The 13,198-nt window shown below is 41.0% G+C and overlaps 1 protein-coding gene across 1 annotated transcript; it reads left to right on the top strand.

The window, feature by feature from the left end:
* Nucleotides 1–2,745: 2,745 nt before the first annotated feature.
* Nucleotides 2,746–13,146, top strand: LOC140226396 (arylsulfatase B-like). The gene is made up of 7 exons (XM_072306871.1): nt 2,746–3,111; nt 4,818–5,004; nt 5,987–6,171; nt 7,794–8,001; nt 8,469–8,721; nt 12,124–12,359; nt 12,875–13,146. Exons 1-7 carry the CDS (start codon nt 2,812–2,814, stop codon nt 13,144–13,146), a joined length of 1,641 nt encoding a protein of 546 aa, XP_072162972.1. The 5' UTR covers nt 2,746–2,811.
* The last annotated feature ends 52 nt before the right edge of the window (nt 13,147–13,198 follow it).

Here is a 13,198-nt window from a genome sequence, read left to right as displayed (position 1 = left end):
ACAGCACGAATTAATGTATGCCATCTGAATTCTGAGTACACTCACAGTGACACCGACCTCTCCTTTCCGGACATGTCGGGACCTGTGCTCATCCGGATAGAGGATTTAGCCGGATATGGGGATCACGATGTGTATCCGATACACGTCATGGGCGGCTGCCTACCCAATGGAAGGTACACGTTTGCGTGAAAGTATGTCACGTCCTGGCTCGTCACCTGATTTGCGTTCAGAATTATCTGATGATTTTGTTCAATGAACGATCGCCTGTACCGTGCCCTGATTTAATGAAAAGTTTGCTGTCCATGTTCTTGCGATGATTTTGGGGTAGTAAATGTATGAATGCATGGTACAATGTATTAAATTTTAGATGAAAATTAGATGTGAATGTATATGAAATATATTGGGAATGATATGCAATGCATGTGATTTTGTGTAGGAATTTATGAGTTTGAAATCCCCCTCCAGAGTGATTGAAGAAAAAAAAATCAGTTGAGATCACATCCGGCTAATAGAGAGATCCATTTAAAGGGAGGCCGGATAGGAGAGGTCGGACTGTACTAAAGTATATGGAGTGATTGAAAAAAAAAAAAAAATATATATATATATATATATATGTCGTTGAGCGATATCCGGATAACAGAGGCCGGATAGGAGAGGTCGGACTGTATTAAGGTATATGGGGTATAGACACGAGAATGGAACGACATAATGATACTGCAAGGTCCCAGTACAAATTCATATTTGTTTGTTCTTTGTACATGCATTGTCAAACTGGCTTTAGTAATGAAGCAACAACCAACTGATAAAGACAGCTAGGCTGAACGCTGCAGACGGACAGCTACATTCTGGGCCAGGAATAGTAAAATAATTGAAGAGTTTGTCCGCAAAAACCGATAAGTCCATTTTTGAAGATTTTGAAGGACGGTCTCTGTCATAAAGTACAAAATAATACCTTTTAAATGATATATTGGTCACTACATAAAAGGTACATTTTTGAAGTTATGGTCAAAAGAAGCAAAAAATTCCTATTATTCTCTTTATATTTCTTGACCTTTAAAGGACAAGTTCACCTTCATAAACATAAGGATTGAGAGAATACAGCAATATAAGTAGAACACATTCAGTGAAACTTTGAGGACAATTGGACAATCGATGCAAAAGTTATGAATTTTTAAAATTTTTGTGTTGGAACTGCTGGATGAGGAGACTACTGCAGCTTGTGAACCGTATGCGTACAACAGTATAAAGAAAATGTAAAGAAAATTCAAGGAACATATTTTCACTTTTTTCGCATAATAAAAGACTACTTGACTTGCCTCTTTCTAAAGGGAGGGGGAACAATATTACCCATGTCGGTAACGAGTCAAGGGAATGTGTACTTTTTTTCAAAAGATGAAATTTTGTGAAATTCTCTTTATATTTTCCTTATATTGTTGTACGCATGTGACATCTAAGTTATTCATACATTGCAGTAGTCTTCTCATCAGCGGTTACTGCACTAAAAACTTCAAAAATTCATAACTTTTGAACGGATTGTCCGATTTTCCTCAAACTTTCAATAATGTGTTCTACTAATATTGCTTCATTCTCTCAATCCTTATGTTTATAAAGGTGAACTTGTCCTTTAATCGCAAATACAGTCTCCATTTTGGCAAATCTTGACTTATCTGTTTTTGCGAACAAACTCTTCTATTATTTCCTCTATTTTTCTCTGACGTGTAATAGTTATAACCAGGGAAGTTTCATGAAGTATTCATATTTTGTGAGTAACGTTCAACAAGAGGTTTCCGAAACCTAAAGGCTTGTCCTATCATATGCAAGTACTGATTGATTGTTGAGGAGCATTTTCACCTTCTTTTCCTTTGTTTCTTGTTGTAAGTACAGAACAGGTGAGGTCAAATCTGACATAACTTTTATTGCTTTAAAGAAGCGATCATGAAATTAAATACGGGAAGATATACTATAAATCCTCGACGCATCCGATAAAAAAGAATAAAAAACACATAAAAAACGGGGGAAAATACAATTATATCGTCGGTGAGGAGCCGAAACAAAGTGGAAATGGTTTTCTGTGTCGAAAGAGGGCGCTATAACATTATCATTGGGCCACAAGAACCAGGTGAGATTCAGAGAGTTCACTTGAGGATGCAGGAAACAATAGCTTATACATTCCTGTCTAGCGTACAATGTATTATGAAGCTTCTTTGAACGATTGTGTAGTGAAAAAAACGTGAGAATGAAAGAATCAATGATTCATCTGGTATTTGCATCGCAATAGGGGTAGTCTGGCTTCTAGACCGTCTGCTCATAATTTATATTTCCTTTGCAGAATATTAACGCCATTTAACTACAAAAGAAGGAACAGGTTTACAGCTGAATGGTCCTTCGGCAAAGGCGGCGACTTCATCGCGGGCGCCGATTTCGTTGCCACGGAGGGTGCATTTTGTAAAAGGAATACAGTTGACAAAGGGTCTGGAAATCAGACTAAAGTCGGGGGGGGGGGGGGAACATACTGGATAGACTGGCTTTATTCGGGTAGGTCTATGGGACGAATTACGGAACTAGGTTTGAAGGAACGAAATTCCGCTTTAGGTGTCGAATGGGAGTCTACGTTGTCATCTAAGCACCTTGCGAAGGCTTGGCCGAAAGGCGGCTCATACACATCAATCTGAATTCAACATGTAATAAAAACAAAGAGCGGAAGACTCTCTCCAGAAAGGATATCGATGTGGTAGTGGCAGGTAATGGCGGTCGGTCGTAGATAGGTTAACTATACGTTTTTGCCACACGGTGGGTAAATAATAGTTAGCCATGAGATCAACGGCAGTCAATGGACAAGTTCTGGCCGCTGGTCTATTTCTACTCGTATGGTGCTGCTCACGAGGACATGTTGGAGGCGAGGAGGCAGTCAGCTCCCCACCTAACGTTGTCTTCATTCTAGCCGACGATCTGGGGTTCAATGACGTGGGTTACCACGGTCGTGACGACATGTCGGCCATCAGGACCCCCGTACTGGACGCACTGGCTGGCGAAGGGGTCAAACTGGAGAAGTACTACGTACAGCCCATCTGCACGCCCTCAAGGAGTCAGCTACTAACGGGGAGATACCAGGTCAGGAGCTGCAGTCGCGCACGTATACACTTTAATTCTTCCATTCTTAACACTTTCATTTCATTTCACACATGAGGATTGCGGTTTGATTATGTCTTACTCAGAGACTCCAACCCCAAGCACCTTCTGAACTGGAGATTATCCCGCCTATAAAGCAAACGGAAGATCGATCATGATCCGACTTCGATGTGCCAGGGATGCCAAGTTCAAAAAAGAAATAAAATTATGAGTGAGATTTTCGTGACTCGGCATCTCGGCATGCGAATGTGCGCGCGAGCGAGGATGTGGGAGGGTTTTTTCCCCCCTGTGGCCTCCCACGGTAGAAAACTTTTTCATTTTTTAGCTCTTAATGGTGCATTTAGGTGCTTACTTAAGTGACTATTTTTTACTTATTTTGAAAGACAAAAGGGAAATATATCTTCAATTGCAACTTTCACTTTAATCTTTTGAGCTATGCTCATTATTTTAGGCCCAAGTTGCAGACTTCGCCCGATGCGTGAGAAAAATGGGTGTCATGCGTGAGATCGTGAGATGGCCCATGTAATGCTTGAGTCTCACGCAGAATGCGTGAGACTTGGCAGCTCTGGATGTGCGCGAGGCGTACATCACGAGCACAAAGCACGAAGTTCCTCGGCGGCTGGAGTCCCGCTCTAGGGAAATTATGTGCTCTCTCGTGTCGTCTCATGCTTATTTTTCAACGTACGATGACACTATCAAAGTAAGAAATCATTTCAAGCGGGAGACATTGAGCCAGGACGGGAGAAGCTCAAGCAGGAGAACGGGAAATTTTGCAAATGGGCTTTCGGCGGGAGATCTCCTGTCGAAAGCGGGAGAGTTGGAATCTCTGCTTATTATCTATCATTGCATACCTAATCAACAGGAAGAGCTACCCAGGGGCCGCGGAATATGTTTTAATAGCATGTGTGTGTGTGTGTGTGTGTGTGTGTGTGAGTGATATACGAATGAGTCCTCGATTGACGAGAGTTCTACTAACACACAGGTCCTCGTTTATGTGGTAAAGTTATGGGTAAAACAGGTCCTCGGTTTCCACCATAGACGCGTAGGTGTGTGCGTGTGTGTGTGTGTTTGAGGGTGTCAAGAGTTAAGAGCAGAACTTTTGAAATAAGTCGTGGTTTTCGTTAAGATTATTTACGTTATGACTTTGATTCTGATTAGTATTATTAATAATATTATTATTATTATTATTATTATTATTATTATCATTATTATTATTATTGTTATCATTATTATTATCATTATTTTAGGTATGTGTGGATTGTTTCAAAGGCCCTGCTGTTACATAATATACAACGCAATCATCATCATCATTATAAAAGTTTGCCAAACACACAGCAAGAACCAGCTATGTGTATGTAAAGGGCATTCGGAGTATTGAAATGCATTCACTAGATGACGATGGCTGGAAAAGAAAACAATTTATTGAGGTCCTTCGAGGGATAAATTAATGTATACTCTATATAAAGTCAACTGGCGGATAACACACCGAGAAAGATAAACATTCATGTCAATTTTTGTCAATAGGTGTAGGCCTATACGCGTCGGACCTCCCGTGTATATTATGATCTTTTAATCTCACCCGTTAACCATACGTAGTCATGCAATGTCTCCCTAAAGAAACAGGGAAAAAATGTCGAGTTTTTTCTTTCTTATTGGTCTAATCCCTGCATGTTGGCGGTTTGCAACAGATTCACACGGGGCTTCAACACGGTGTGATCAGGCCACCTCAGCCCAATGCACTGCCGTTGGACGAAGTCACGCTGCCGCAGAAACTGAAGGAGCGCGGCTACGCCACCTCCATGGTGGGCAAGTGGCACTTGGGGTTTTACAAGGACGCCTTCCTACCAACGGAACGTGGATTCGACTCATTTCTTGGTGATTCCTCGGGGTTTTTCCCTTTTCTTTCTTTTACCATCTTATTGCATTCAAGACTTCGGGTACGCTAGTAACATAATGCACAATGTGAACCATTCCCAATACAGTGGACTCCTGTTATTACGAAGTCTATTACGAAGTCCTCGGGACCGGCAGTGTTCCTTCGCTCTATAGAAGTTCTTTCGTTATATCGAACAAATAGACAATAGAAAACAAAGGCAGGAAAATGAGTTGCGGTCTGACTGTCTATTTCGTTTTACCCGGAATTTCGTTATATCCGTGTTCGTTATAACGGGAGTGCACTGTATTATACCGCTATAAAATCTGTGGTATATAAGCCCAGAAAATTAAAACATAAAAAAAAGAATAAAAAGCAATCGTAGATAAAAATGTCAAGTTTCTTATGTAATGCCATCTAACTTTTCAACGAAATACTCTGCAAAAGTCCACGATAAAAGCCTGATGAGTCCGTTTCTGCACTCCTAGAAGATGTCAAGATAGCGTAGAACCGTACAACTATACTGAGAGAATTAAACAAAATATATATCATCTAATGAGAAACACTGCCCTTGTTCTGAGATATTTTATGTTGAGGTGAAAATGTTTCTCAATGCCATTAAGAGAGATAGTCTTACTTCATTATACCCTAACTTAAAACTTAGATTTGTTTGTTTGTTGTTGTTTTTGCTGTTGTTTTGCTGCTGTTGTTATTGTTGTTTTGCAGCTGTTGTTGTTGTTGTTGTTGTGAGATCCTATCCAGTAAGAGAACGACGCATATTAATCGACAAACAGAAACAAAAAAAAGTCACATAATATGAACAGGTTGTCTGATTTTCCTCAAACCTTGAATAAGTGTTTTTTGTTTTTTTTTTTGTTTTTTTTGTTTGTTTGTTTTTTTTTTTGTTCGTCCGCTGTTTTCCTGTCTGAATTTGCTGATTTAAAAACAAGAGTAACATTGAAGGGCATCAATCATATTATGAAGGTTACCTGTCTGGCAAGGAGGGGTACTATACACACGACAACACGTTCAAGCTAGGCGGAACTGTGATGAAGGGCTACGACCTGAGGGCTAACAAGTCCGTTGTAAAACACTTCCGGGGTCACTATTCCACCCACCTCTTCACAGAGAAGGCCGTGCACACCATCAAGCATCATGACAGGTCAAAGGTGAGAGGGTCAAGGGTTGAACAGGACCCTGGTGTAAGGTATGCTTGATGCATTCATTTTTTTTTTTATTTCACTTATCTTTCTCCGTTAAATAGTAAAAAAAATGAACGGATGTTTAGCAAGTAAAGGCTTTTTATCCGTTCATTCATTGTTAAATTCATTTAATGATCCCTTCATTCATTCATTCATTCATTCATTCATTCATTTTCGTTTTCACGTTTAAAAATGTCATAATAATAAGACTAACGATGTGACATTGCGATTCATGTGTTAGAGACCATCTACAGCCAGAACATAGTAATTCTGTGATTCTCCCATACTATTGCACTATAGGCCCTAACGTTCATGATTGAAAATTATTACTAGTATATCATGATAACATATGTTTATATCATATTTTATGTCAAATTGTGTGGGTAGTTGTAAAGTGCTTCATATAAGACGCATATCTCTGACCAAAAAAACAAAAAAAAAAAACAAAAAAAAAATGCTCCAGTCAGTAAAGTTTGGATCAATTTTACATACTGATTACGCAACTACATTTGAGGCAATCTAAAGGTTCATGACCTAGCGACCATTGACATCTACTACTCGCCCCCGTCATTGACATTAGCCGGGTTCACACGTGCACCAATTAGCGGGATACAAATCTCGAGATTTGCATCGCGATCGTCATCCCGAGTTTTTTGCACGTGTGGACAGAAAAAACCCGAAAATTCGCGGGATAAGCATCGCGATCGTCATCCCGCTATTTTGTACGTGTGAACCCGGCTATTAGGGAGCTTTAGATTTTACACGCGCGGACGTTCAAAGGAAAAAACAAAAACAAAACATGTTCTGAGCGTGCGCAGTAGCGCGCGTAAAGTCAATCTATTTTCAGCTTGCGTCGCCTGAGTTTTTCACTACGCGTACTGGGCTATTTTCACGTCCGCACAGTTTGCGACGTGAGCTTCTTCATGCACTGATCATATGGGGGCGCGATTTTATTTCTTATACGTTGCGTCCCAGCGTAATCTAAAGCTACTTTTCCACACGACGCAGGGAGAGGAGAACGTCCAGCGCAAGCGTCGGCTCAAACGTCCGCGCGTCAAAATCTAAAGCTCCCTCATGTCGACCCTGAGGAAGACGAATGTATTCGTCGAAAATTTGGTGTGAATAAATAGCACTGTTGGACTGTCAAAATGCATTACCACTCTACTTCTTCATCTTTTATATGTATATATATATATATATATATATATATATATATATACATATATATGTGTGTGTGTGTGTGTGTGTCTGCATATGAAGAGTTTGTTTGCAAAAACCCATAAGTCCATATTTGTCAAATGGAGATATTTGCGATTAAAGGTCAAGAAAAATAAAGAGAATAATTTTTTCTTCTTTTGACCATAACTTCAAAAATGTACCTTTAGATGTAGTGAACAATATATCATTTAAAAGGTATTATTTTGTACTTTATGACAGAGACCGTACTTCAGAATCTTCAAAAATGGACTTATCGGTTTTTGCAAACAAACTCTTCACATATACTGCCAGTGGTTTTCTTTGTTTGGCTTTGTATTGTTCTTTATGGTCTCATATTGAATCTGTCTTCCTTTTTCTTTTCCTGCCCGTAGCCGTTGTTTCTGTACGTGGCGTACCAAGCCGTGCACGAGCCCCTGGAAGTTCCTAAAAGATACAAGATTCCTTACGCGCACGTGGAAAACGAGCGGCGGCGGACGTATGCCGGAATGGTATCATGTATGGACGAGGGCATAGGCAACATTACGAAGGCGTTGAGACACTCCGGCCTGTACAACAACACTGTTATCATTTTCTCTACGGGTATGAATGATGGTATTGATCATAATAAGATCATATCTAATTAGCCATTGGACACATTTTACTATCCCATATCAAGGAGATGTCAGTATTCTATCTCATTGTGTCTATTTGTCTGTCATATCTGTAGGCCTACGTCTCACTTTCTGTACTTTGGGATATAATAAAAATTATGATTTATTTGCATTATATTCCTTTACACTAATATAAAACATGCACTAAAAGGGAATATAATATGTCACAGAGAATTAGTTGTCATGTCATAGGAATTGAGGAACAAATTTACCATTTAAAAACAAAAATAAAGAAATAACAATCACACCACGGATACGTATTCAAATTATATATCAAAGGAAGTTATCAAAAAATAGCGACGGGACATTGGCGTAAATTATGTGTTACTGAACAAAAACAACGTTTCGTAAATACCATGGATCCATCTTATATTCCCATGGTGATATCTTTTGCAGATAACGGTGGACCAACGCAGTGCGCCGCCAACAACTGGCCGTTGAGGGGCGAGAAAGGGACCCTGTGGGAAGGCGGAGTTCGGGGCGTGGGCTTCGTCCATAGCCCGCTGCTACCTGCCTCCATCCGAGGCAGCATCAACCACGAGCTGATGCACATTAGTGACTGGCTGCCCACGATCGTTGCTGGTGTAGCGGGTGGCAGGCTAAACGGGACAAAGCCCCTAGACGGCTTCAACATGTGGGGCACAATAAGGTGAAACAATCCGGCCGCAGCTGGTCTAAGGGAGGCGCCAGCGTTAACCCTTTGCGTCTTGAGTTCCGATTGGCACAGAAAACTGCGTAGCCTTGTACGCACTGTCCAAAATCTTGACACACACAAAAAAACCTAACCCTCTTTCAACGAGATTTTCAAGGTGCATCTGTGCAACCTTTGTTTAAGACAAGTTTCTGTCATTAACACTTTGAACGATTTGGGACTACAGTTAAACTCGCCTAAGTCGACATCGCATATGTCGAATAATCGCGCAAGTCGATGATTTTAAAAAGTCCCGATTTTTCCCCATTGACTTACGTGTAATAATTCACTCACAAGTCGAATTTTGTAAGTCGAATACTCGCCTAAGTCGATGAAATTCCAAGAACACTTTCACGGAAAAACCATTAAATTCACTGTGCCTAAGTCGAATAAGATTTTATTGTGCAATAAATCACTGTCAAAATCACGAGACACCAGTTATTGTTTACATAAGAACTAGCCCGACCAGTCAGGTGACCAAAAAAAAAAAAAATGATCTAAAGTATCAAAATTCAAAGCGATCGCATGCGATTGTTGAACTGTCTTCGTGTTTGGAGGTCCTCTGGTACAGCCCTTCGCGCTAGCGCTACGTACATACAGAGACTGGGCTGTGTATAGTCTGTGTATGTTTGCAGTCTGCGCTGTGCAGTGTATGGAAGAAGCTGCTGAGCAAAGCGGAAAGTAGGGGGAAAGTTACGGGCACGGGTAAATCAGAAGTACACCTCTACACGCATTTCAAGCCACGGTATGGTAAACTGGAATCAATCACTGCTCAAATATCGTTCATTTTCACTTCCCCAAGGTTTAACAAGGGTGTAAAGTAATCGGACCAGTGCCAATGCTAATGCACTGTCCATGTAAAGTTAGCCGCGGGCCTGCCGGGCGACCCGTGCTGCGGCAAACCTCTCCAGCTCTCGGCTCCAGAGTAGACAACATACATGTTACATTTATACATAATGTACGTGTGGTGTGACTGTTGTTAAGTCGATTTTTTTTTCGACTTACGCACAAGTCGAAACTCGCCTAAGTCGATGTGTTTTGCTCAGTCCCGAGAAGATCGACTTATGCGAGTTTAACTGTAGTACGTATTAAACGCATAACCTCCTAATCCGATGAGTGTGTTTTTCTGCTAATAATGATTATTGTGTCACTGAAATACGTCTGCGCAAATGTCAATATCCGTCCGTCTTGCCGTTTTAGAAAATGAATTGAGATTTTGAATTTCCACTTAATTCTGTTTTGCACATCCAGTGGGGTATGGATATCTCCATGTAATCATAAAGGGCAAAGTGTAAGGGTTCAAGTAAGTAACGGCAACGGCAACGGCAACTTTTACGGCAACTGGGTATCAAACAAATAATAGTTGTTTTCTATTTACAAGCACATTGCTGTTAACGCGTCTTTCTTTGATAGCACTCAATTTCTATTATGGGCAATGGAAGTGCTCGTATAGTTTCTACCCTAAGGAGGATGGGTTACAGCTCGTTATTCCAAAGGTTCTTTGGTCCTAAGGTTCGTTATTCCGAAGATTCGTTATTCCGAAGGTTCAATAATCCGAAAATGAAATAAGGTTCGTTATTCCGAAGGTTCGTTAACCCAAAAATGAAACAAAGCTCGTTGTTCCGAAGGTTTGTTACGGACCCTATATCACTTCGGATCAACAAACCTTCGGAATAACGAACCCTATTTCATTTTCGGATTAACGAGCGTTCGGAATAGCGAACCCTATTTCATTTCTGGAAAAACGAGCCTTCGGAATAACGCCACAATTGTTCGGATTAAAGAACCCTTTTTCATTTTCGGATTAACGAACCTCTAGGTATAGGGAATGTGCGTGTTTCGGATTAACGAACCTTCGGATTAACAACCTTCGGAATAACGAACCTTCGGAATAACGAACAGTACCCGAGGATGTTATACACCAGGTCAGAGCCCATATTGTAGTCTTAGAAATACAACCCTGACCTGGAGCCATACACGTATTGCGCTCACCTTACCCTTCCTTTGGTATTCTTTGAATAATATTCCCCGGCCTACATGTTAGAATCCGACACACCCAGAATGATATTGTATTAACTGAACACAAAATTCAAAGGAAACTCAAGCTTTTCTAGCATAATGAGAAAGCACTTAACCAACCGCTTTCAGAAAGCAGGGGGATAATAAAATACTACTCTTAACATAATTATTATGTCAGTATCATTTTGATGGAATTTGTAATTTTCATGAAAATGGATTTTTGTTCAATGCCCTTTATATTTTTTTTTCATTGTTGTCCACAATGACGTTATTTTGCTCTGGTAGTGTCCTCATCCAGCGGTTCCAATACCACAACTTTCAAAAATTCATAACTTTTGCATCGATTGTCCAATATTCCTCAAACTTTCACTAATGTTTTCTACTAATGTTGCTGCTTTCACTCAATCCACGGTTCTCCTCCGTTTGGGTTTTCTTTAACAAATCTTGAATAAGAGCACAGATGGAATAATGCCACCACTATCATATAGTTCAGATACACTGAACCCAAACAGGCATAACTACTGTTTAGCCTCTTTTGCAATGACTGTTCAAAGGGATATGGGGAAGGGCAGCAAACGGGCTAGTCTACATTCTGGACTCTTTTGTCGAAGCAGGCACTAAACCTGACTGTACGTACGGTTTCTGAGAACCTGTCTAGAGTACGTAGGTACTCTAAACCTGTCTTCCCCAAGATATAGAGTCCAGTCTGACCATAGTGTATTATGTTGACGGCAGAAGTCAAGACTGCTAACGCTTTGTAATTTTGCGGTGCCAGGAAGATAGCGGAATCGCGCCATCACTTGACATGACGCTTACAGTGAGGTTGAGAAGCTGTTTCAGCGACTAAAAATATTGCAAAAAAAGAGTCAAAATTTAGACCACAAACGACATATTAGGGGGTCCATTTCATGAAAGTCTTAAGGGAGATTTTCGAGCGGCATCGGCTATTCTGAGAGTGGTGTAAAGACCTTTTATAATCCTGATGATAGTTTCATGAAAAGGACTCTTGATATGTTTTCGGCGTTGAATTATGACAACAGTACATTAAAATTAGTACCATAAAAGTAACGAAGTCACTTCACTGTAATTGCACATAAAATGCGTTCCTGTTATCCATTAAAGAAGTCTAATCACTGTGAAATTGTGATTTGGGGTCACCCAATTGCCTCACGAAAAGTAACATTCCATAATCGATTTCACCTAACGTCCACTTTTATTGAACGAAAATGTTGTTGCTCATGATACAATCCATCATAGGTGCACCACTCCTTTACAGAATGTTTCCCCAAAGGACGACTAATCACCATCAATTCGAGCTCAACAAACTGATTTTTTTCCTAGGGGCGAGGTTCCATCACCCAGGAAGGAGCTGTTGCACAACATCGATCCGCTCGTTGTGCACCCGTACTATCCGGAAGACTCGGAAACCGACCAGGACGCGTGGTCCGAGATGTGGTCGAACCACAATTTAATTGCAGGAGTTCCTCGGTTTCAACGCTTCAACTCGTCGATCCGGGCGGCACTTCGCGTTGGTGACTGGAAAATTCAGACAGGCCATGGCGGATCATGGAAGCCTAGTTAGTAGACAGTAAAGTCTGTGAATTCTAACGCTGAGAGTAATTTGTGGTGTGGATAAAACTTTGAATTCTTCTTCAGGGAATCCTTGGTTCTGTTACTGTTCAGTCTAAGTACCATGGTAGTGAACCAGGTCTGTTACCGACAGAGAATAAATTGCCCCTTACCTTATGCTCCAGATTATATTTTAAGCGCTTGGCCAGGGCTGTCACACACGAAAATCAGGGTACATCTAGAGAATTTTGAGGGAAATACCAAGGTATTGTGTGTAGCAAAATGCTAGAAGAGCTCACGTAGAAGCACGTCCTTTCATGACAGCGAACACACTTTCTTGTGAATTCCACAGTGTTGTCCAGCGTGAGCGAAAGCTCCTCCCACCCCCTCCAAGATTTGTCAGAAAGCGGAATAAAAGAGACCAGAAGTTGAGAATCGAAAAGTTTGTGTAGGTTGGTAGTGACGAAACAAACATACATTTTTATATATGATTTATTGTGCTTTGTGTGTTTTACTTTTCCAGTGCCCCACCCAAACTCGTGGACCCCACCTCCCGAGTCTGGTCTAGGAGTAGTAAACCCTATTTTGAGGCCAGGTCAGCATCTTTGGCTATTCAACATCACCGCGGACCCCTTGGAAGAAAACGATCTCTCGGATGACTATCCGGACGTAGTCGCTACGATGCTGGACCGACTTGACCAGTATTATCAAGACTCGGTTCCGGTCAGATATCCATCGTGGGATCCAAGCGCTAATCCGGCCTTGCACGGAGGTGCCTGGGGGCCTTGGGAATGAAACCCGTGAACGCAACAATCCTAAGCATGGGCATGTCATGAAATTATCAGAT

Source organism: Diadema setosum, chromosome 3 (genome assembly GCF_964275005.1).
Source record: "Diadema setosum chromosome 3, eeDiaSeto1, whole genome shotgun sequence".
NCBI lineage: Eukaryota > Metazoa > Echinodermata > Echinoidea > Diadematoida > Diadematidae > Diadema > Diadema setosum.
Note: the sequence above shows the minus strand (reverse complement) of the source record. Positions and strands in the feature narration are given on the sequence as shown.